Source organism: Erythrolamprus reginae, chromosome 1 (assembly GCF_031021105.1).
Source record: "Erythrolamprus reginae isolate rEryReg1 chromosome 1, rEryReg1.hap1, whole genome shotgun sequence".
Classification (NCBI taxonomy): domain Eukaryota; kingdom Metazoa; phylum Chordata; class Lepidosauria; order Squamata; family Dipsadidae; genus Erythrolamprus; species Erythrolamprus reginae.
In genome coordinates this window covers 357,516,107-357,542,110 of record NC_091950.1, presented here as the reverse complement: position 1 = coordinate 357,542,110, position 26,004 = coordinate 357,516,107, and the positions used below count along the sequence as shown (strand labels likewise).

General features: G+C 40.4%; 1 protein-coding gene across 3 annotated transcripts in view; it reads right to left on the bottom strand.

Moving 5' to 3' along the window:
- The window catches only part of CDC42BPA (CDC42 binding protein kinase alpha), a 164,042-nt gene that overhangs the window by 41,194 nt on the left and 96,844 nt on the right, over positions 1-26,004 (bottom strand). For 2 of the 3 annotated variants that reach the window (XM_070734330.1, XM_070734332.1), the window contains exons 13-20: positions 23,626-23,868; positions 22,938-23,048; positions 21,956-22,203; positions 13,108-13,213; positions 11,709-11,833; positions 6,888-6,993; positions 5,169-5,317; positions 2,604-2,695 (exon numbers count right to left, since the gene is read on the bottom strand). In XM_070734330.1, the coding sequence (XP_070590431.1) occupies positions 2,604-2,695; positions 5,169-5,317; positions 6,888-6,993; positions 11,709-11,833; positions 13,108-13,213; positions 21,956-22,203; positions 22,938-23,048; positions 23,626-23,868 (1,180 nt within the window). The remainder of the gene's footprint in view (positions 1-2,603; positions 2,696-5,168; positions 5,318-6,887; positions 6,994-11,708; positions 11,834-13,107; positions 13,214-21,955; positions 22,204-22,937; positions 23,049-23,625; positions 23,869-26,004) is intronic. The other variant, XM_070734331.1, reaches the window with a different exon arrangement.

Sequence of the window (26,004 nt, the reverse complement as noted above, 5' to 3'; positions counted from 1 at the left end):
AAATTCCTATTCCCAGTTGCTGAATTTTGATACCAATAAGATCTCCCCAATTAAAACATGAGAAACTGGACTTATAACTTTATGCACAATTGATTTTATTGTACGAAATCCAGAGTCCTTCTTTGAGGGAGATAAGGGTTCAGAAATGTGATAAGCAAACAAACAAACAAACAAATGCATAAATACATATCCATTTATGTATTACCTACTATGACACGCAAGTAATACCCATGATCTAAGGCAATTTTTCCTTTGAGTTTTTACTGAGAAGTTATCTGTTCCCCAGTCTGTACAGGTTCCATTATGGTGTTCCCTGATGCCCAGTGTTCAAAATGAAAAGAAAAGAAATTTAAAAACTTGCTTGCTGCAGAAAAAATGAATATCTCTATAAAAACTCCAGCAAAAATCCTGCTATTAATCAATGTAACCAGCTAATCTCATTTGAGGTTGGAAGCTAAGCAAGGGCAAGAATGATTAGCATTTGAATAGCACACTATCAAGGGATCTCTAAATTATAGATTAGATTGAGAGTTTTTAAAAAATCTCAGAAAAAAAGAAATGGAAAACTACTTTTGCACTGTTACCAAGAAAATGGCATCAGCATTCCCTAAAGCTGCAACTCAACAGGACCGACACAGACTTCAGAGGATAATCAGAACTGCGGAAAAAAACAATTACTGCCAACCTGCCTTCCATTGAAGACCTGTAAACTGCACAAGTCAAAAAGAGGGCTGTGAAAATATTAATGGACCCCTCGCATCCTGGAGATAAATTGTTTCAAGTCCTACCCTCAAAACGTCATTACAGACCGCTGCACACCAAGACAACTAGTCACAAGAACTGTTTTTCCCCGAACGCCATCATTCTGCTAAAAAAAATAATTCCCTCACCATTGACAAACTATTCGCTACTGCTGCATTACTATTTGTCAGGCCGAAGTCTTCATGTGGAGTTAGAGAGTTCAGTAACTTTCCCCTCTGACTACTCACTACCCCTCTCATCCCCCCTTGTGTTAAACCAAATGAAATCACTCTGATGTATAGAAGAGTAGCAAGCATGCTTTGAGTGATGCTGAAATATTAAAGTGAAAAGGTTTGGGCAGTAATGCAATTGTTTAATGTGATTGGGGGGGGGGTCTCCTGGTTTTAATTATGAATATAAGATCTGTATGCCAAATCAAGTATAAAATAATAAAAAGATGGAATTCGGCATCCAAAGGATGCTTTTTCACTTTTAAATTAGAAATGGAAAATACTGTTAAAACAGGTATTATTTATTATAATACTGAAGAATTAACTTTCCTACACATCTGACTTACAAATTCTATGGTTGTTCTAAAATTGTATGTAGAGCTGGCTAAAGATACCTACTTAATAAAAAAGGAATCCTGAGTCTGAATGAATATAAGAAAAATCTTCTGATTTTTTAACATGCATTTTACTTACAATTGTAAAGTTATTGGAAATCAGAAATAAATGCTAATCTTTTTCTATCTGCCTACCATCTACTGAATAGTATATGCAAAATTAAAATTCAACTGTATATGGCTCTGAACTAAAATTCTTTGATATAAGACTCCTCAAATGCAAGCATATAAATCTCTGAAGAAATAACTACTATAAACAGAGATATGTACGTTGTTTTGCAATAAGCAAACAAACTGGTAACATCTGTTTCGTCCAGCAATGATCACACAATACAAGAAAACCCAAAAAACAACAACTGAATCTTATCTTCAGTATGCATCCTATCCTTTGCATTTGACCCAGAGATCTACTCTTTCACCTTGTATGATCAGTGCTAATATAACGCTATAGTACTTTTAAATCTTCATCCCTGATGCTATATTGCTCCTGAATTGTGATGGGTGAATTTGTTTTACAATAGGATCATTTGAATAAGGTACACTTAAGTTTCCATTCACAAACAGAAATGTAAGATTTTTATAAACAAATATAGTTCTATCACATTTAGAGGTCCATTTCCAGGCTCTCTCACATTCTAAGATAGTGCTCTATAGCTGCTATCTTAGCTATTTCTCCCTAAGAGACATCAGATGAAAAAAATACTGGTGTGTGTATATGTGAAGTTCTCTTCCTTAGAATAAATAGTAACGCTAACCGACATTTTCAATTATATTAATGCAATTATCAATAGATTAAACTTCCTGTAAAAGGTTTACTTTAGAAAACTCATAAGTCTTAATTGAGCACAGCTTATAATGCTCAAAGACCAAAAGACTGCATTTTATATGTTCTTTTTTATCCTATATATCTGATGTCTTGACAACTGAAGAATAAATTAAGAATCACCTTCTATTAAGAAGATAAAATTATGAGGCATTGCATGTTCCTTATAACTATAAATGCACAAGCAAAAACATGATCTGAAAAAAAACTATTTGAAGGATTCCAAGAGTACATAAGATAATTTTAATTCTGTAACAGCCATGTGGGTACATCTTATCATGCCAAGGCTATGATGACACTTCAAGAGTCAGAATCTTCGAAATGCAGATTCTGTCAGCACTCTTAAGTGGACATTCTGATTTGATAAGATGTACCCACCGCCAGTCAGCTTTATTTGGATGTCAGTGCCCATACCCTTTTCTGACTGAAGTTCTTCTGCCTCTTTTTTCAGTTTGTCTATTTCTGATGACAGCTCGGAGTTCTTCTTTTCAGATTCCTGTAATTTGCTTTACACAAATAAAACAAAAAGAGAGACACCCAGTTAGTAAGGATCATGATGTGGTTATATTCGAAAAATGATTGCAGCGTTCTTCAATTAGGAAAACCCCACTTAAGTCTCACTATTAAACAAAAGATAACATAAAAATGGACAAAAGGATTTAAGTAAGCTTGAAAAGGAAAATAATTCCTTCTGTTTGATTCATGATTTTGTTTTATAAGCACCCAGTGGAACACAATGATTTTATGATTAATTTAAAATTATTGATTTGGATTATAAAAGTTCCATGATAATTCCTAACAAGCAGGCAGAATAGAGGGAAGACATATGTGTTGTGAATGATTATAGTATACAGTGATCCCTCGATTAGCACGGTCTCGATTAGCGCGAAACGCTGCAACGCGGTTTTTCAAAAAATATTAATTAAAAAATAAGTCCGCGCTAGTTCTCTCTCTCTTTCTCTCCCTGTTGCCGGCGTGGTATATGAGAGAGAAAGAGAGAGGCAGAGGTCGGGCGCATTACCGGGAGGTGGAGGCGGCGTGGGGACGCTGGGTGCCGGGGACACCGAGGAGGGGGTGGACGTGGCCTCTCAGCTGCAGAGCCGAACAAGGGCGGAGGCAACGGCGGAGTCCGGCGCTGGGGCCATGCGGGGCCGCTCATCCAGGGGGGCGTGGACTGGCAAGTCGCCCTCCTTTCTCTTTCTTTCTCTCTCTTATACCACACCGGTAACAGGGAGAGAAAGAGAGAGAGCGGAGGGCACCTTGCCGGTCCACGCCCCCCTAGATGAGCGGCTCCACATGGCCCCAGCGCCGCCCAGGCAAAGGGGAAACCCCAAGATCGCTTGCCGCTTGCCGTATTGCAGCGAAGGAGGCGAAGCAAGGCTCCAAGCTGCAATACGGCAAGCGGCAAGCGATCTTGGGGTTTCCCCTTTGCCTGGGCGGCGGGAAGACCAAGGGAAGGTTCCTTCAGCCGCCCAACACCTGATCCGCTCCGCAGCGCGGCAGCAGCGAGGAGCCGAAGATGGGGTTTCCCCTTTGCCTTTACCCCATCTTCGGCTCCTCGCTGCTTCCGCGCTGCGGAGCAGATCAGCTGTTGGGCGGCTGAAGGAACCTTCCCTTGGTCTTCCCCGCCGCCCACACGCAAACTCCACCATCTGCGCATGTGCGGCCATGAAAAAAATGGTGCGCATGCGTAGATGGTGTTTTTTACTTCCGCACCACTATAACGCGGAAATCGATTAGCGCGGGAGGTCTTGGAACGTAACCCCCGCGCTAATCGAGAGATCACTGTAGTGCAAACCTTCAGTTGTCCAGATGCCTAGTCTCTAACCCACCAAGTGACCCTAGCAATTTTTTTCCTTTGCACTTTTATATGACTTTTATGTTTTAAGGATATCTTTGGGGCCCCAGAACCATATTTGTAAATGATTAATCTTCTTAATATAAAGCACATGGCTAGTAACCTTGCAAAAGCCAAGGTGGTACACTGGTATTAAAGTTATTATATGTCTGCTAGTGGGGGGAACATGACCAAAAGACAAAATGTGACATGTATTTTTGTTTTGTCAGGAACATACAAAACCTGGGATTTGAATTATTACACTGTGAAGTAAGTTTTGCTTTTTTTTCTAATTATGAGTTGCACTGAACGCTTATACAGTACACCTATTCTTAAACTTCATGTTTACTTTAACATTTTTAACATATATAAATATAATTCTAATGAATCAAGATTTTAAACTATGTTAGGCATTGCAACTCATAGATTCTATATAGATTTACTCTATGCAGACATTTTTCATCATCTAAATGCAGTATTATCAAACTGCATTCTAACATCAAGGAATATTTATTTATTAGCATGGTTTATTATAGCAAAAACTATGTAGAACTCTTATCATTACAACTAATATTTCTTTCATTTTAAATGGTAGGGGTTCATTAGGTTTTGCATGCAGTATTTTACTTCTGTAAGACCCTGAAATATCACTGTGTTGGATGACCATATAATTTTCTTAATAAATAAATAAATGGATGAATAAAAGGAAGGAAGAAAGGGAGGGAGGGAGGATTTCATATTGTTTCTAGTAACTACTTTTAAACAGGAATCCTGAATAAAGAATTTCCTAATTCAGTACAAATACTAAAAGACCACAATTGGAAAGCAATTCTTAGAATTCATCAGATATTCTAATGTCTGGGTGTCAAAGGAATATTGTATGTTGAAGTTGTAAAAGATGGCAGGTATTTATTTTCAGCTTAAGTCTTTCAATTGTTTTCAGGAAATAATTTTGAAATAAATTGCAAATTATACACAGAAAATTGGGAGTTTTATGGCAGGCCATCAAACTATTGTATTCAATTTCTGAATTCGTTTCTTTGATGTCCTGCCATAAAACAATATCGAATTTATCAGGATGACTCTCAACAGAAAATATCACAAGTTGCCTTCAAATCTTAAAAGGAATCATTAAATCTTACCATTCTGTTGCAATGTTACAAGCTTTAACTTTATTTAACTCTTCCTGAATGGCTTGCTTGGCTCGTATTTCTGCATCAAGGGCTGACTGTAGCTCTAATCTTGCAGACATATCTAGTTTTGCAAAGCGACGCATCTTCCAAGGCATGTCCTTCAAAAAAAAATGTATTTAAATATTTTTAGATAATATATCTCCTAATGATAGCTTAATATTTAAAACTCTAACAAACATTGTAATACCTCTTTTAAATAGCGGGGGTGGATTTATTTATTTATTAGATTTGTATGCCGCCCCTCTCCGAAGACTTGGGGCGGCTAACAACAAGGAAAAGACAATGAAAACAAATCTAATATTAAAAAATAATCTAAAAAAACCCAATTTAAAGAACCACTCATACATACAAGCATACCATGTATAAATTCTATAAGCCTAGGGGGAAGTGAAATTTCAATTCCCCCATGTCTGACGACAGAGGTGGGTTTTAAGGAGCTTGCGAAAGGCAAGGAGGGTGGGGGCAACTCTGATATCTGGGGGGAGCTGGTTCCAGAGGGTCGGGGCCACCACAGAGAAGGCTCTTCTCCTGGGTCCCGCCAAACGATATTGCTTAGTCGATGGGATCCGGAGAAGGCCAACTCTGTGGGACCTAACTGGTCGCTGGGATTCGTGCGGCAGAAGGCGGTCCCGGAGATATTCTGGTCCGATGCCATGAAGGGCTTTATAGGTCATAACCAACACTTTGAATTGTGACCAGAAATTGATCGGCAACCAATGCAGACTGCGGAGTGTTGGTGTAACATGCATATATCTTGGGAAGCCCATGATTGCTCTCGCAGCTGCATCCAGAGCTGTCCTTTTTATGATATACTTATGGTAATGGACCAAAATCCAGTGGAAGGAAAGGGAGGTTGAAGGTGGAAATTTGTTTGCTTTGCTATTTGGCTACTTCTCCTCCATAACTCTGGAGGATCCTTGAGCTGGGGGAAGGCAAAAAACAGCCCAACCGGAAGTTTGTTTCAGAACTTCTGGTAGGCCCGAAAGTCTACTTTTTGCCATCCACAGGCTCTAGAGGCTTTCCTGAAGCTTGGGGGGAGGGGCGAAAACGGCCTCCCCTGCCAATGGGCCTACCAGAAGTCCGGACGTTTCAGTGGGAGGGGGGGCTTGTGCGTGCATACAAAGGGAGGGTATTGCATTATGAGTGTGGGCACATGTGTGCTATTGTGAACACATCTTTTTGACACCCGAGCAAAAAAAGCTTTGCCATCACCGATATAAACATTCAGTGATTTTTCTTAATTAGAAAATAACGCAGTGAATAAGAAGTTAAGTGCCTGGATATGATAATGAGCCGAGGTGGTGCAGTGGGTAGAGTGCAGTGCTGCAGGCCACTAAAGCTGACTGCTAGATCTGTAGGTCAGCAGTTCAAATCTAATCACCGGCTCAAGGTTGACTCAGCCTTTCATCCTTCCAGGGTGGGTAAAATGAGGAGCCGGATTGTCAGGGCAATAGGCTGGCTCTGTTAAAAAGTGCTATCGCTAACATGTTGTAAGCCACCCTGAGTTTAAGGAGAAGGGCAGCATAAAAAAATTGAATGAATGAATGAATGAATGAATAAATAAATATAAGTGTCTGATTCTAAACTGATACAATAATTGATACAGCATTTATTTGATGGCTTAGCAAAGTATTAAAACCAGAATCATGTGGAAAATCCAAAGCTTACTGTTGCCCTTGCACCCAAGCTGGAGCTCTTCAATGCTTCTAATTCTTCGGTCATTTTGGAAGCTAATGCTTGAAGATAACCTCGGGCATCTTTTTCATCACTCACCCTGAGGAAACAATGAACATATTAAAAACTTTAGAAAAGCTAATAGTTATATTTGAATGTAATTACATTGGAAAGTACATTTAAAAGTTGAGGAAAGCAGCAGTGAAATTTTAAAACAATTAAACAGTGAAATTATTCCCTGATATGTGAATAAGGTATGGTATTACTTTGGGAGCAGAATAGTAAAAACTCCCTCAAGATGAGATCAACTACACACCAGCAATACAAAACTGGTTTGAAATTGTATTTTATCACAGAAAGAATGGTTAACATAATTATATAGGTGCAGTAAGCGCAGAAAACAACTGATACTACATGTTTCTTACTGCTGCAATATACAGGTCTAGTAAACCAAGAATAGTTTGGCATTCTGGCAGAGGTCATTTGGGGGCAATCTTATCAAGCAGCTAATTTGGTTTTCTAGATCTTCACCACTTTCTCCTTAGAATTGCCAAGTAGACTGCCAAAAAACTCTCCAAACGTCTGGTGGAAACCAATGAAATCCATAAAGTAGCTAGGGCAGACCACTATACTGGATGTGCCCATATTATGAAGTTAAGGAGTTGCTGATTCAGAATAATCAGTTAGAGATCTCACCATCATAAAGGATTGATGTTAATGTCTTACACCCTCAAATTACGTATCAATTACCCCAATACAAAAATAAATCCAGTGTGTGACCCTTAATGTAGATTGATTTGAACTTGCTACTAGCAAATGAATATGATAACGTGAATTAGAAATGGAATTATCCTAACTTGCAATATGATAATTTTATATAGAATCTGATCATCAATAAAATTCCATATGGAGTTCTACAAACAGATGTCTAAAATCACAGCCAACATAATAAATGCATTCCCTTGAACAGATGTAACGGCAATATCTTACATATGTACATCTTTATCCTTAATCAATGACACATTTTTCTCTGCATAAATGCATTCTTCATTTTTCAATTCAATTCTAAAACTGTCTTTGTCAGATGCATGACAATTGTTCAGAATTATTATATAATGGCCAATTAATGCTCAATCTTATGCAAAATATGCACATATTTAGTATCTGTTGGTAAGAAATCACAACTTTTTAAAATTGTGATTAAATTGTGAAATAACGTATTTTTTTATTTAAAACCCTTTTGATTCAGGAATCTTGGCTCAATATAACCATTGCATTGCAGTAGTAGAAGTTTTCAGCAGCTGATCTCATTATTTTTAAATAAAGACAGATACATTCAAAATTTTTGTAAATACTGTATATGTAACCATTTTTGACACTGGGGAAAATGTGCATCTATATAATGATAGTTTTTCATTATTTTGTAACATAATTACATCAATTTTTATTCTATTTATAGCAAAATATGTAGGCAAAATCTATTATGAATTTACTATGACATATATTTTTAATATATATGGTCTTATCTGGTCTTATCTGGTCTTTTCTTGTTTTATGACTACTGCAATAGGAGAAAAATAATTTAATTTAATTAAAAAGTCAAAGCAACACTACAATTGTGATCATACAATTTGGAGGGAAATCATTATAACAACAGCGACTGACAATATAGGTCCATGGAATGTAAATTTGTCCTCCAGGAATCAAGAATGTGGCATAGTAGAATTAAAATGAGATTGTGTTTTGGAAGAGACAAAAATATTATGAAGTAAATATGCAAATGTTCTTAGTAGCAGAGCAGACCATGATTTTTCAAAAATCCAAAATTTCTGGTTATTTGCTTATATTAAAAAGTGGAGAAGGAGCAGAACAGCTTAAATATTAGGAAGGCTGAATGTAGGAGAAAAATAAGGTTGCTCATACTGAATGAAGTAATAAAAGTAAATTTAAGGTTTAAGAATAAGGCAGAATCCCCAGAGAAAACTAAAGCTTAATGGTTTATTTGAAGAGTCCAAAGGAATGAAGAGTCATATGCAGGAATTCTATTTAGTGCAGATAACAAGTAAATTTGTTATCTCCTGGCCCACCAGTGTAGTAGTATATTTTGCTGAGTGAATGGGAATGAATGTTTTTAAATCGTATTCGTGTTTTTTAAAGTTCTTTTTAGTTATATTAAGTGGATTTTTAGTTATGTATATGTTATATTGTTTTTGATATGCTGTGAGCCGCCCCGAGTCTTCGGAGAGGGGCAGAATACAAATCCAATAAATAAATAAATAATGCATATTTTCCCTCCAATCCAATACATGCTGCTTACATGTAACCATTCTTTGCTGCATAGTTAATGGCTGATTAGTTAGCTGGGGAAGAACTGTTGAGATCCTTTTAGAAACTTAAACTGAGAGTGTGAATCTATTGAGTGGGATTCAAATTTAACGAACTGTTCTCTGCTCTAATGACTGGCTGGCTGGTCATGTGACTGGGTGGGAGTGGCCAACTTGATTGGTCTCACCTTTAGGAAATTTCTCCTTCGTCCAACTCACAATAAAACAGCATTGTTCCAATATTTAGAATAGAGTAGAATAGAATAACAGAGTTGGAAGGGACCTTGGAGATCTTCTAGTCTAACCCCTGCTTAGACAGGAAACCCTACACCACTTCAGAAAAAAAGGTTATCCAATCTCTTCTTTAAAACTTCCAGTGTTGGAGCATTTACAACTTCTGGAGACAAATTGTTCCATTGATTGATTGTTCTGTCACGAAATTTGAGAGGCTCCTACAAAAATGAGGGGGTCAAACTATTTTCCAAAACACCAAAATACAAGCCAAGAAACAATGGATGGAAATTAGCCAAAGAGAGAAACAACCTAGGACTAATTTTTTTCCCCTAAGGGTGAGATCAATCAAGTAATGGAATAGCTTGCCGTCAGAAGTTGTGGGTGCTCTATCACACACAAGCAACACATTTGAAATCTTTACAGTCTAATACTGTTAGCTAACTCTTAAATGCTGAAATGTCCCATTTATCCACATTTTTGAGGCTGTGAGCATGCCCAAAAGGCTTTGCATGCATGGTCACATTTGCGAACCGGTAGGGAAGGCAAGTAAATATTACCCCTACTTGTAGTCATCTAGTCTGAGCAAGTGGGTGGGGCCATTCACAGTTGGTGGTATCAGTTGGCCAGAACCAGATTAGAATCGGCTGAATACCACCCCTGCCTATAAGGTTTCTTCCAACTCTGACAATCTGTATCATCTGTAAATTTCTATTGTTTCTGTGCTGATTGCATTCCTGTGGTTTTATTATCACAACTAAGTATTCACCTGTGAAATGGTTCTTGGCTGTCTGCCTGGGCCAGAGCTATTAACTGAAGGGAGAGAGAAAGGGGGGGGGGGGTGGCATTTCTTGGACTTTAAACCTGAATTTTAAAGGGGCTAGAATTTTTCTGCTGAAGAAATGGCTATGCTTTTATTTCTTCTCCTCCCCCCTTCCTTTAGTTAATTGAGCAGGTGTGTGTGAACTACTGAAATTATTAGGCAGGCAGGCAGGCAGCCTTCACTATTCAGCCGGTTCGCAGAACTCCACAAAGAGTTAACAAATGGTGTGAACCAGTCGAATCCCACCACTGTTTCAATCCCCAGTGATCAAAGAAAAATCCACAGGTGAGAAATGGAACATTCCAAAATACAAGTCTGCTCCATTCTGGAATGTCCTGTTTTAAGGAAACAATTTTATGTTCTGAGTTCTGACATCCCATTATCCTTTTCTCCTGAATAATTTTAATAATCAGAGTATATCTATTCTATTTCCATTTTCTTTTTTTAGAAAACAGCTATATCTTCTTCAGTAAGATTATGTTTCCAATGAGTAGATGAGACTGAGTAAAATATAGTTTGTACTGCTGTTGTTATATACAATGGTTTTTTTTTCTTGTAACCAAACTGAATTTATAGCAAAGGACATTTTGTTTCCAAATTATGTAGCTTTTATTTTATTTTATTTTTTGCTTATAGGTCAGGCTGTAAAAATAAACATGGATCAAATGTAAGTAACCTACTTGGACCAATCCAAGTTTTCCAGAATGATACAAACTGTCCTCCCATATAAAAGAGAAAGAGAACTATTTCTATATAAGGATAGCAAAGTTACATTACAAATAAAAATGCAGATGAGCTAAATGTTTCTCTAAAAGACCTCTGTTTATCTAGCAAGATGAAAATATGTTAGGCTGATATAACTTGTTAACATTAATTAATGTTAAATGACTTGTGGAAAAGATTGTTAAAAGTAGATCTAAATATAAAACAATGGGACAACAGATTACAGCAAAAGTATTTTTTCATGAACAATTCTGAATTTATCCCTGCTTTTCACTCTCAGCTTTGTCACTCAGAAATATGTCTATTTGATATAAGCATTTTTAGTAGATAATCAGTTTGCATTCAATGCTATTAGTTTCTGTTTAAGGAAAGTACCAAATTTCTCTACCATGTTTCATCCACTTAAAATATTTTAGTGTTAGCAATAATAACAGGTCAAGGTTTTTAACTGCTCTTTTGTTCTATTATACATTCATTCATGAAACTAATACAGGTAATAAAATATAAGCAAGTGAGATTAATTCTTAATTCTCTTAGGTATGACTTATAACTTATTGAAAGGTCCAGAACTTTGTCAGATACAATTTTGCTCTTTTAAGTGGAGTGGGGATTAGCAGAAGGCTCAAAATAGATGACAAGATTGCAAAATTGTTTTTTGTAATGCAAAAATAATGTACCTTACTGCATGAGTCACAAACAGAAAAATGTCCTTACCACTGGATGATCTCGGTAATCTGGGCTTCCCAGTGTGCTACAGATTCTTTTTTGTCAGCAAGATCTCTCATGTCTTCTTCAAGTTGTCGGTTATTCATACTTAGTCTTTCATACATTGCTGTAAGCTAAATATATATATATTAAAAATATTATAATCACAATTATGATTGGGCAATAGTGATCAGAAAGTGCTTTCTTCTGAATTTATCATGCATTTAAAAAAACTAAATGAGGCACTAATTACATTCACATATGTATTGCCCCAGGAGGTTTCTTACATGTTACATATATTTATGATGAATTCTCTTATTTTTCTGTTGTCTTTCTGCAAAAACAGTTGTAATCTCTGAAATTTTCCATAGTGTCATTATTGATTAAACTGTCTGTAAAAATAACACTGTAACATTAAAAGCATTTAGGCAAATCCTTAATATCTTTTTTGTTTACATTTTATTTATTTCAGCAAGAACAGGCTTCAACTCATCCAACAAGGCTAAGTGGTTTGGGATTTTAGGCTATCTGGAACTGCAAATTTCCATCTTTCCTTTTGAATAGGTAGGCAAAACTTATACACCACTTGCTCCTATTTGAGAAGCAGATTATTATTATTATTATTATTATTATTATTATTATTATTATTAATTAGATTTGTATGCCGCCCCTCTCCGCAGACAGATGGCAGATTTGGCTAGGAAGGCATTTGTACAACCTTGTGCACCATTTGTGATCTTTCTTGAAGCAAGAGGCACTGCATCCCATAACTCCTGTTTTGATTACCTCTTAAGTTGATTACTGAAATGTATTCTACATGCTGCTGTCCATGAAGAACATGTGGAAATTACAAAATATTCAGAGTGTTCATCCTACTACATTCCTTCTTTGCTTCACTGACTTACAGTTTGCTTCTGGTTAGGATTAAAGATGTTGTTTGATATTTATAAAGCCTTTTCTCCAACTGATTCAACTAATCTTATCAAATCTGGCAGGAGGTCCCATTGAGTAGAAAATGTCATCCAGTAGGACTCAAAAAGTGTGCTTTTTTGTCACAGCACCAGTCCCTTGGAACACCTTACTTTCCAAGATTAGATCAACCCAAACTTTCTGTCTGGTTTTGTTGTCCTTTTGGTAAACTCTTAAAAGCTGTTTGTTTTTTTGGTATCTGGAAAGTAGCTGAGTCTATATTTCTTGGTGGCATTGTTTCTTTGGCAGCTATTTTTTTTTTTTTACTTATATGTAGTTTTTAAAAAAAATGTTGTTAGCTACCCAGATTTGCTAGTTACCCAATCTTGTTTAGCAAGATTGATGACAATATACATTAATCCAAGCAAATAAATACCTTCTACTATTTACCTAATTCTATTCAATACATCAATGCCTATTTAAACAACATATCACTCACCTTGTCAAGCTCATTGGAAAGCTTCTTGTTCTCTTCAGTCAGCAGAATCTTTTCCCGTTCATATTTATGTTTGAATTCTGTTTCAAACTCCTCCCTTTCATTTTGGCTATGGTAAAATGTACAAAACAGTTATCATATATAAAGTATAATTTCCTCGTATATGTTTTTGTCACAACTTAAAATATACATAAAAATATTAAGATCCCACAGTAACCAAAAGAATATAGTAATCCATACAATATGCTTTACAATAACACCATATAATATTAGAATTTAAGTTAGCAGATGTTTACTGTTACAATTTTTAAATGCCTTAACATATGGATTGTTTGAAGTATGCATCATTAGAACCAAAGTATGTCTAGGTTTAGCTGAATAAAGGCCTTTAATTTTAGAGATAAGTATATTGCATGGATATTCTGGATGACATTCCTTCAGCCTGCTATAATATATAGTCTATGAATTCAAACACTCACAGTTCAGAGTAAGTGTTCTGATTCAATATTCTTGCTCAGTTTTATAACACTGTATTTTCAAAATCCCAGTCAGTACAAAAAAAACTAATTGCCATATATGGTTTTAAAATCTGAAAAGCTTGATGCATAGAGATTCCCATTAGATTAATAAAGTTGATCTAATTATAACAAATTTCCTGAAACATCCAAATGCTCAATTATCATTAAGAGATCTTCAATATGAACATTCCTAATTTTCAGCATAAGTATCATTTTATAGGCCATGAAAAAATTTAAAAGTGAGAGGGATACACAATGTTTTAAAGAAATGTGAACCTATTTCCTTACATTCCTGTTTCAACTGAACAATAACTGTATGTTGAGGGAGAAGCAACATATCTCATAAAATCTTGTTGTATTAAACAACCTGCATAAATGATGTTAATTTTGTGATTTATGAAATGAAACGAGAATTCTCCTTCCTTTGTTTCTAAAATATTTTACGGGATAAGATCCTTTTGAAAAGAGATAAATCAGGGAGGCAAAATACAGTGGGAAGAGAGTGGGATCCAAATAATTTTTTTTTTAAAAAAATACACTTTAACTATATTGTTGGCAATTTACAAAAATGAAAAATTACAGAAGCTACTTCACTTAGGGGAAAACTGTCCTTTTTGTATTTTTCACATCATAACGTGATATTTGAAAAGGTTACCTATACTTTAGATTGCATTTCCTTATCACAAAAACAGCTTCAAATAACGACTTGTTTTCAACCTTTACCTGACAGAATTTGCTTTCTTTTATTGTGGAAAAATGAATTACATATATAAAATATTTATGAATAAAAAGTCCAGAAAATGATTCCATTTGGCATCTGAACTTGAGATACAATAATAGTTATAACTGAGATCAACTTGTAACTGTATTTTTCTAACTGATTTTTTTATGGAACAACATTTATTTGATTTGTTTAATCTGAACTTATTTTATGGTAAATAAATAAATAAATAAAACATGGTAAAAATGTAAATAGTTTCTATGGATAAACACAACCCCCAAAATTACTAAGCTTGTTTTGTGTCAAATTCTGGAATAAAGTAGACATCATTTTGTTGCACCTGCAATTTTGGATATTCATCTAGTATAATTTTATTTGAAGTTGAAGCATATTAGAGTTTTATAATGACAACCACGAATCCTTAAAAACCTTCGTAAGTATTACATTAAAATAGAACAAGAAAAATGAAACTCTGCTATAATAAATAGTCCTCAGTTAAGTACATGAAAAAAAAGATGAAATGTGGATTTCCCTATCCACCCCATGGTTAAACTGTTTAACCCCATGGTTAAATGAGACTAAAAAAAGCCCCTACCTCAAATCCCTGCCTATTTTATAGATATTGACTAGATATAACTGTGCTATATCAGTTATAATTTTTATATACCTTTGCTCAGCAACAGCTGAAGGCAACAGAGAAAGATAGCTAAGAAAATAATACTGTTTAATCTATCACAATCCCTATAATTATACTGTACTTGTTTCTACGGCAGAATTTATAACTGTTCTCCAAAGATACTCCAAAATGTTTATCAGCTTAACTATGAGAATAAAATGTAGAGAAAGGGAACAAAATACCCCGATTTTAAATTATTATTTTTTCAACCAGTCTCTGAAATACAACACAGCATATCTGAACCAGTTCTGAATTGGCATGTTGCTAGGCATCATTTGAAACACAACACTTCATTCCAACAGTGTTGCATATTAATAACTGCTGTTCAAACTCTGAATCTGTAATCCAACACCATCCACTCCTCTCTTCAACTAACAGATTCCATGCATATGATGAACATTCTGGGGGAAAGCCAACAAAGATTAAAGCATTAACTCTCGGGGGGATGGATAATGGGTCACACAGCTATGCCTCAGACTGGGGTTTAAGGCTAACTTCTCAGACAACAGTTCACCGTTCTTTAAATTAAGCATATGATTACATCTTTATTTTGATATATGTGTTCAGCACAGATTTTCTAGAAGTATTTTTTAAAAAATTCTTTTATTTTAAAATACAGTGAACCCTCGAGTTTCGCGTCCTCAAGTATCGCGAAAGGGCTATTTCGCGAGTTTTCAACCTGGAAGTAAACTCCACCATCTGCGCATGCGTGCCCTTCCACGCATGCGTAGATGGTGGAGTTTCCCCGCCGGGCAGAGGCTTCCCTGGGTCTTCCCCCTTCCCCCAGAGGCTTCCCTGGGACACCCCAGTTCCGCTTCCCAGCTGGGAAGCGGCCCCAGCAACAGCGTGGGCGGGCGGGCGGTGCCCGCGCGCTTGGGGACATCCCAGCTCCGCTCCCCAGCTGGGAAGCGGATCTAGGGAGTCCCCACCGCGCGCGCGTTGCTGGGGAAAGCGCGCGCGCTTGGGGACATCCCAGCTCCGCTACCCAGCTGGGAAGCGGATCTAGGGAGTCCCCACCACGCGCGCGTTGCTGGGGAAAGCGCGCGCGCGTGGGGACATCCCAGCTCCGCTCCCCAGCTGGGAAGCGGATCTAGGGAGTCCCCACCGCGCGCGCGTTGCTGGGGAAAGCGCGCGCGCTTGGGGACATCCCAGCTCCGCTCCCCAGCTGGGAAGCGGATCTAGGGAGTCCCCACCGCGCGCGCGTTGCTGGGGAAAGCGCGCGCGCTTGGGGACATCCCAGCTCCGCTCCCCAGCTGGGAAGCGGATCTAGGGAGTCCCCACCGCGCGCGCGTTGCTGGGGAAAGCGCGCGCGCTTGGGGACATCCCAGCTCCGCTCCCCAGCTGGGAAGCGGATCTAGGGAGTCCCCACCGCGCACGCGTTGCTGGGGAAAGCGCGCGCGCTTGGGGACATCCCAGCTCCGCTCCCCAGCTGGGAAGCGGATCTAGGGAGTCCCCACCGCGCGCGCGTTGCTGGGGAAAGCGCGCGCGCTTGGGGACATCCCAGCTCCGCTCCCCAGCTGGGAAGCGGATCTAGGGAGTCCCCACCGCGCGCGCGTTGCTGGGGAAAGCGCGCGCGCTTGGGGACATCCCAGCTCCGCTACCCAGCTGGGAAGCGGAGCTAGGGAGTCCCCAAGCGCGCGCGCACCCCAGGCGCGAGCAACGGGGTGGGCGGGCGAAGGGTGGGCGGCAGTGGAAGCAAAAACACCATCTGCGCACGCGCAGATGGTGTTTTTACTTCCGCACCGCTACTTCGCTAAAAATCGATCATCGCGTGGGGTCCTGGAACGGAACCCTCGCGATGATCGAGGGTTCACTGTATACAATATATAAACTCTGATGATAGATTTAGAGATCTGATGTTGAATGCTACAACTGAAGCGACAGTACAGCAGAAAGAAATGGAAGTGATTCAGAATAGTACAAAGGGAAAATCTGAATTCAAAATTATTTGGTTGTTCAAATGTAATAGAAAAAAAATCATTTTAGATACCACACAGATATGCTTTCATGCTTCAACCCTGATACACATATTCACCTTTGGTCTAAAAAATAGCGGAAGATACAAATCAAAAAGCAGAGCAGTGGAATGAATACAGGTTGCAGTTCTGTGCACAATGAGTTTAGAATAGTTTTGCTACATAAGAGTGCCCACAACGAGACTCTCAGTTTCACAAACTTGGAATTAAGTATATACAGTGAACCCTCGATCATCGCGAGGGTTCCGTTCCAGGACCCCACGCGATGATCGATTTTTAGCGAAGTAGCGGTGCGGAAGTAAAAACACCATCTGCGCGTGCGCAGATGGTGTTTTTGCTTCCACTGCCGCCCGCCCTTCGCCCGCCCACCCCGTTGCTCGCGCCTGGGGTGCGCGCACGCTTGGGGACTCCCTAGCTCCGCTTGCCAGCTGGGGAGCGGAGCTGGGATGTCCCCAAGCGCGCACGCTTTCCCCAGCAACGCGCGCGCGGTGGGGACTCCCTAGCTCCGCTTCCCAGCTGGGGAGCGGAGCTGGGATGTCCCCAAGCGCATGCGCTTTCCCCAGCAACGCGCGCGCGGTGGGGACTCCCTAGATCCGCTTCCCAGCTGGGGAGCGGAGCTGGGATGTCCCCAAGCGCGCGCGCTTTCCCCCAGCAACGTGCGCGCGGTGGGGACTCCCTAGATCCGCTTCCCAGCTGGGGAGCGGAGCTGGGATGTCCCCAAGCGCGCGCGCTTTCCCCAGCAACGCGCGCGCGGTGGGGACTCCCTAGATCCGCTTCCCAGCTGGGGAGCGGAGCTGGGATGTCCCCAAGCGCGCGCGCTTTCCCCAGCAACGCGCGTGCGGTGGGGACTCCCTAGATCCGCTTCCCAGCTGGGGAGCAAAGCTGGGATGTCCCCAAGCGCGCGCGCTTTCCCCAGCAACGCGCGCGCGGTGGGGACTCCCTAGCTCCGCTTCCCAGCTGGGGAGCGGAGCTGGGATGTCCCCAAGCGCATGCGCTTTCCCCAGCAACGTGCGCGCGGTGGGGACTCCCTAGATCCGCTTCCCAGCTGGGGAGCAAAGCTGGGATGTCCCCAAGCGCGCGCGCTTTCCCCAGCAACGCGCGCGCGGTGGGGACTCCCTAGCTCCGCTTCCCAGCTGGGGAGCGGAGCTGGGATGTCCCCAAGCGCATGCGCTTTCCCCAGCAACGCGCGCGCGGTGGGGACTCCCTAGATCCGCTTCCCAGCTGGGGAGCGGAGCTGGGATGTCCCCAAGCGCGCGCGCTTTCCCCAGCAACGTGCGCGCGGTGGGGACTCCCTAGATCCGCTTCCCAGCTGGGGAGCGGAGCTGGGATGTCCCCAAGCGCGCGCGCTTTCCCCAGCAACGCGCGCGCGGTGGGGACTCCCTAGATCCGCTTCCCAGCTGGGGAGCGGAGCTGGGATGTCCCCAAGCGCGCGCGCTTTCCCCAGCAACGCGCGTGCGGTGGGGACTCCCTAGATCCGCTTCCCAGCTGGGGAGCAAAGCTGGGATGTCCCCAAGCGCGCGCGCTTTCCCCAGCAACGCGCGCGCGGTGGGGACTCCCTAGATCCGCTTCCCAGCTGGGGAGCGGAGCTGGGATGTCCCCAAGCGCGCGGGCACTGCCCGCCCGCCCACGCTGTTGCTGGGGCCGCTTCCCAGCTGGGGAGCGGAGCTGGGGTGTCCCAGGGAAGCCTCTGGGGGAAGGGGGAAGACCCAGGGAAGCCTCTGCCCGGCGGGGAAACTCCACCATCTACGCATGCGTGGAAGGGCACGCATGCGCAGATGGTGGAGTTTACTTCCGGGTTGAAAACTCGCGAAATAGCCCTTTCGCGATACTTGAGGACGCGAAACTCGAGGGTTCACTGTACTTCTGATATTTTGCCAAAATGCAACAAAACAATGTGGTACATATCTTTTTGATTTGTCATTTTTCAAAAACTGTTTTTACAGTAGAATATAATCTTGGTCATTCCTTTAATAGCCATTAAGATCTTTCATTTTGCCTATTTTCTAACAAACTAAACAGTCTTCTTCTTACAGCATTTTTGCTAGGTATTTTAAAAATATATCTCAAAGCAAGGCCTTCTTTGATGTGTCTTGATATCAGTATAAACTACAGAAAAACAACTGAAAAAAAATAAAAATAAAGATAAAATAATATATATTGCAAGAACATTATCAAGATTGAGATATAAATTTCACTTACTATTCATTTATATTTATATTTACTATTCATTTATATTAAATATAGTATGTTTACTATATTTACTATTCATTTATATTTATATTTAATTTATATTCAGTTCAATTAAAATTGTCTGTCAGAAGTGATACCTAATGCTTATTTGTCACAAATTATCTGTTTTGGTCACTTTATCAAGTGTGTTTCCTGACTATTTTAACATAACATCCTTTTGACTCTTTACTGAATCCAAGGCATTTCTTTTCTAAATAAAAATAAAAATATCAATTATAAAATTATAATTGATATTTTGATAAACTTTGATAAACAGAACATGAAATATTTACAAGGGACAGAATTTGGTTAGAACCAACAATTCAAGTATTCAATGCTTAATAAAGTTACTTATTAAGCACCAGGTACTATGTAATACAAAGGTCTTCAAATTTGGAAACTTTAAGACTTGCGGACTTCATCCCCCAGAATTTTCCAGCCAGCTATGGGTGTGAGTTGAAGTCCGCAAGTCTTAAAGTTGCCAGGTTTGAGGACCCCTGATGTAATACAATTATCCTGTTCAGCTGAAATCCAGGACAACTGATGTAGTCATCCTCCAATAGCATCCCATGGTAGTATAATAGTAACTAATAGATTCAGTTTAGAGCTACTACAACTGGGTCTAAAACTTCCATTCAAGTCAAGCTTTGTTGCAAAGAACTCCATGTTGAGTATTGTATCCAAAAATGTGTAATACATTCAGGAAAGTTTCAGAAAAACTAGAGTAGTTATTGAGCAGTATGAGTTATATTTCATCTTGAATAAAGATTATTGAGATTAGATTCAATTATCTCAAAGGATGTTGCACAGAAAATCAAAACCATGTCTCTATTCAACAAGACATAATTTAATTATAGGAGCAGAGAATTTAGTTCAAATCAAAGGAAAATTTGAGTAATTCAACAATGGAACTGAATGCTACCTTTCTAGATATGTTCAAATGAAGGCCAGTCAGTTAGCTCTAGGAATTACAGTATTTAAAGCAGATTCCTCCATGGAGTAGGTGGTTCTAAGCATTCCCTTCTAATTCTATAATCTAAAAGTTCTTTAAACAATACAGCACATTTTGTGGTCCAAGTTCTGTTTCTTTGAATAGGTACCATCAGTAGTGGGGCGACAAGGAAAGGAGCCTTTTCAGCTGCGACCCCGGCCCTGTAGATTGTTCTACTAAGTTCTCAACCCTGTGCCATCCATCTTCTTGGTTCTAGGTTTTGGTATGATATTTTAATTTTATTTTTATATTTATTTCTCTACTGTTTGTTAGCTGCCAGAGTTGCTTTATCAATAATATGGATACATAAATAAACATAGTTGTCCACTCTATTTTGCCAATACCATCTGCTCACATCACCACATTCACTCAGAAGGTTGCCCTATTAACTGTTCTGCCTGACTGGCTCAGGCAATGCGTAACAGTTCAAGGAAAAGAAATCAAACACACACATGCTCAGCTAATCAGCAAACTTGTATTAAATTAAAAAAAAAGGGTTACTCAAAACAGTTCTGTGTCCAAAAACAATGATAGGGCAAGGCTTACTTCAGCTGCATACAAAAACACAGGAAAAAACAAACAAAGACAACCTGGAATGAGCAAAGACGTTTCAGGAGTCCTTTTGAATCTTTGGAGCAAACAGCAAGTCCCAGAGTTTTCACCTCCCACTTGTCCGAAAAAGCTGGGTTGAAAACTCCAACGGCACGGAACAGAAACTTCAGAGCAGGAGCCACAAAATAACACAGATAAACAGCCACAGTTTGCCTTGGGCCCTTGTTCCCTTTTATCCGTTTAGCCCTCATTAAGGGAACCACACCCAGCCCTCTGTATAAGAACCACACCCAGCCCAGGTGCTTCTATAATGACTTGTAATACTCCTTAAAGCGATCCCTTCTTTGCATATATTGATCTACAGAAGAACCCAGGGACGAAAGACTGTCTGTGGGACTGCATGCTAAATCCCCTGGGCTGTCTGCTGAATCCTGCGTCCCAGTGGCCTCGCCCTCCTGGCTGTCTGCCATGTCTTCCTGGCTGTCAGCTAGGCTTTCGCATTCACTTTGTGCCGCGTCTCTCCCATCTGTGGGAGCAACGGCTGGCCCAGGCCCAAACACAACATTAACTGGAGCATGCAAGTGTGCAGGACAATCTTTAAACAAAAAATGGGATTATGTCCATTATTCAGCTAACAGAGTTCTTCCATTTTACCTACTAAGGACAGACAGACCTTTACTTACAAAACACACACTATGAATTCAACAAAAATCAGAAGCAGATAAATACAAAGTATATAGGACAGCGAATGAAGTGCATATGTAAACCCCTCTTTCAAGGTAATTTACCTTCATTGTGCATTAGACTTCATCTTTCTTTCATTCATTCATTCTTCATTCATTCATTCATTCATTCATTCATTAGATTTGTATGTCACCCCTCTCCGGAGACTCGGAGTAAAACAGTTTGAAAGAGCCAAGTAAAGACATTCCTTATTGTATAAATATAGTTGCAAAGATCCAACACATTTAAGATGTAGTCTTTACATACAGTATATCCTGCCAGGTCATACTGAATCTAATAATGTTTTTATCCATTTTCTAATAATTTTATTTCAAAGGCTAAAACACATTAATTTGTGACTTTAGGATAGAATATTATTTGGATATCCAAATATAAATATCTGCAACTGTAGAGCTGTAGATCAACTTTTTCAAAATAATAAAAATTGTACATGAATGGTTATACCTTTCTCTCCTTGTCTTTTCTAATTTGTCTTTCAATATAAGAATTTCTTTTTTGAGAGCAAGTTGTTGGATCTCTGCATCACGCGATTCCTTCTTCAGATTTTTTAATTCATTAGAATGTATTACTTCTCGTTTAGACAGTTCTTCTTCATAAAAAACCATTTTCTTTTCTAAGTCGGCTTTTAATTTTGTTATTTCCTGCTGATGTTCTGTGCTGCTCACCCCTGGAGACCAACCAATTTGTTTCTGCTACAAAAAAGGGACATTTCAGAATTAGCTTTTATGATCTGGAAAATTCTGACGTACAGTATAAAATAGGACTAATTCATCTTGGAAGGTTAAAAAAATGAAAATGAAATTGGTTGACACTGATTTTAAAATAAAATTTAATAAATTGAATTTCACTTTATTGCTTTTGTTCCTCAACTGAGCTTCCTCGTTGATAAAGGCATAACAAATTATGAACTTAATTATGCATTCTTCCAGGATTAATAATAGAAAATAGACCACTGCAAAGTAGTTTCTATTACAGGATTCCAAAATATCTCGCAAGCCAGGTCATTATCATTCTGCTGGGGAGCGGGAGCAGTGGTGAAATCAATTTTTTGTAGGTGTGTTTTGGTGGGTGTGGCAAGGGAAGGATACTGCAAAATCCCCATTCCCTCCCCACCCTAGCGCCAGTCAACGGTAATATTTGCCGGTTATACGAACTACTCAAAATTTCTGCTACCGGTTCTCTAGAGTCTGTCAGAACCTGCTAAATTTCACCCCTGGGTGGGAAAGGATGTTTCATGACTCCTTGGATCATTGTTTCAAAGTTATTTCCTTACCAGAGTCCTCATCCCCCAATGATATAATTTATATAAATTTTAATATACCTTCCATTTAAAGTAATTCAAAATGATAATAGCTTGTAAGTCTCCTACCCCTAGATCGGCAAAAGTCCTTCTATGCTTTAAATGGTGAAATCAATAAAGGCTAACCTTTAGTCCTTCTAATTCATTTTCCAGCTGCTTAGAATATTGCTCGCTTCTCTCACGCAGCTTCCTGTCCTTGGATGCCTCAGCAGCTGCAGCTTCAGCATGAACTTCCAGCTACAAATGTAATTTTAAAATCATAAACATTCATTTTACCATTGCTATTCCTTACTAATGCACCAGAAACCTCTGGACTCATCATAATCATCAACATTTATTTATAATGCCCTTTTAACAAAGGGCATAACAGCATATTAGCAATAGCATTTTTTAACAAAGCCAGCATATTGCCCCCACAATCCAGGTCCTCATTTTACCCACCTCGGAAGGATGGAAGGCTGAGTCAACCTTGAGCCGATGATGAGATTTGAACCACTGACCTTCAGATCTAGCAGTCATCTTTAGTGGCCAGCAGTACTGCACTCTACTCACTGCGCCACCTCGGCTCTTAAAGATGATATCAATAAGTATATTTAGATGATATCAATAAATATATTTAGATGATATCAATAAGTATATTTAGATGATTAAAAATGAATGGCAGAGTCTGTTATTTACCAATTACCATTGTTTAATTAACTAAAAGACATGAATTTAAATGTAAGTGAACTTTTTTGTGTAGTACTATGTCTAAGGTCAATCTGGGATAATTTTGGGTGCTTTAAAAATTTGATTGACAGACAGACAGACTTACTTCTTTCTTTATTCTGTCTGTTCTACGTAATTCTTGTTTCAAGCTGTCTGACTTTTGCATTACTACTTCCATCTCTTCTTCTTTATCTCTAACTTGGCGGGTAAGCTTCTGTTTTTGTGAATGCAATTCTGTAAGTCGCTCATTCATCTCAGAGAATTCCTGCATGGCCAGTTTCCGTTGGCTATGTGCATCTTTCAGTTCTTTGGTTTGTGCCTTTAACCTCTCACTGGAGTCAAGCAGTTCCTGCAATCAGAAACCAAATACGACATATCCTTAAATATTAGCTTTCTATCACTAAATAGGGTTAAAACAAGTAAGACATACAATTTGCAGAACATAAAAAGATAAGTAGAAAATAGGCGTTGATTGCTTACCTGAACGCCTCTTCTCGTACGGTGAGTGGGTACAGCAGTCACATGGGTTGCTCCTGTCCAATCCGTTGGAACTGAGCCTAGTATTAAAAAAGACTGCTGGATCCGCCCCTTCCCCAGAATTCGCGAATCCGTAGACTAGGCTCAGTAGTGAAGCTCTTTAATGTTCAACTCTCATGTGTTATAAGAAATTAGAATAGAAGGTAAAGAAGACCACACAAGGGAGGGAAGTGACTGCTGTACCCACTCACCGTACGAGAAGAGGCGTTCAGGTAAGCAATCAACGCCTATTCTCCGTACTGAAGGAGTGGGTCCAGCAGTCACATGGGACATACCCAAGAGATAGGTCCCTAGGGTGGGAGTACATTGCTATCGTGAGAGATAACGGATTGGAGTACTCTTCTTCCGAAGGCAGCGTCTGCTGATGCGTACGAATCAATCTTGTAGTGTTTTATAAAGGAATTTGGCGAGGCCCAAGTGGCTGCTTTGCAGACTTCTTCCAACGGAGCCTGAGTCGCCCAAGCGGCAGATGTGGCAGCACTTCTGGTGGAATGCGCTGTAATATTCCTTGGAATGGAGAGGGAAGCTGTCTCGTAGGCCTTTGAGATGGCCCCTCTGATCCAACGACCTATTACTGTGGAAGACACTCTGGATCCCAAGGATCTGGGATGGTAGGCTATGAAGAGTGCTTCAGATCTCCGGATGGATCTTGTGCGTTGGATATAAATCTTTAGCGCTCTAGTGAGATCTAGAGTGTGCCATCTAATCGCCAGGGGATGCTCTCGTTGGAGACAGAAAGAAGGTAAAACGATATCCTGAGATCTGTGGAACATGGAACTGACCTTGGGTAGAAAGGTGGGGTCCAGCCGCAGAACCACCTTATCCTGATGAAACTGACAGAGGTCCTGTCTGATAGAAAGGGCTGCCAACTCAGATATGCGTCGGGCGGAAGTAATCGCCACCAGGAATGCTACCTTGAAGGATAGGTACCTGAGGGACGCAGAGTTCAGGGGTTCGTAAGGTGCTTGAGTAAGAGAGTGGAGAACCCGTGGCAAGTCCCAGGTTGGATATCTGTGGATTTTAGAAGGCCTGAGATTGGCCACTCCTCTTAGAAATTCTTGGATTTCTGGAAAGGAGCGTAGGGGCTGCCTGCGAGGCCCCGCCAAGACGGAAGAGATAGCGGCCAGATGGCGGCGGATGGTGCTGGTAGAGAGACCTTGGTGGAAACCTTTCATAAGGAAGGCGATTATCCTGTGTATGGGAAGACACAGGGGGGATAAGCCCTCCTGCGAGCACCACTGATGAAATTTGGACCAAGTATGGTCGTAGATCCGATTGGTAGACCCCCTTCTAGATTTCAGAATGATTTCCACTGTGTCTGGGTCATACCCTCGCAGGTCTAAGTCCCTCCGGATAACAGCCAGGCGGTGAGGTGGAACCACTCTGGATCCGGATGGAAGGAGGCCCCCTGCCGCAACATATCCTCTGAAGCGGGGAGTCGCCAGGGGTCCTGGACGGACAGTTGTTGAAGGTCCGCGAACCAGGGCCTGCGAGGCCAGTGAGGGGCAATCAGGATTACACGTGCTTTCTCCAGGAGGATTTTGTTGATCACGTCTGGCAGGATTGGAATTGGAGGGAAGGCATACAGTAGGCCTGGAGGCCAAGGACTCCTGAGGGCATTGACTGCCTCCGCTCCCGGAGACGGGAACCTGGAGATGAAGCGGGGAAACTGGGTATTGTCTCTGGTCGCGAATAGATCCAACACTGGATGGCCGAACCTGAGGCAGATTTGGTGGAACAGTGACTGATGGAGATTCCACTCGCCTGGATCTATGGTGGCTCGTGAGAGCCAGTCCGCTTGGACGTTGAGGCTCCCCGAGATGTGATCGGCTAGAAGCGATTGGAGATTTTTCTCTGCCCAAAGACCCAACTTCAGGGCCTCCCTCATGAGGGCCTTGGATCTTGTGCCTCCCTGTCTGCAAATATGGCTTTTGGTGGCTATATTGTC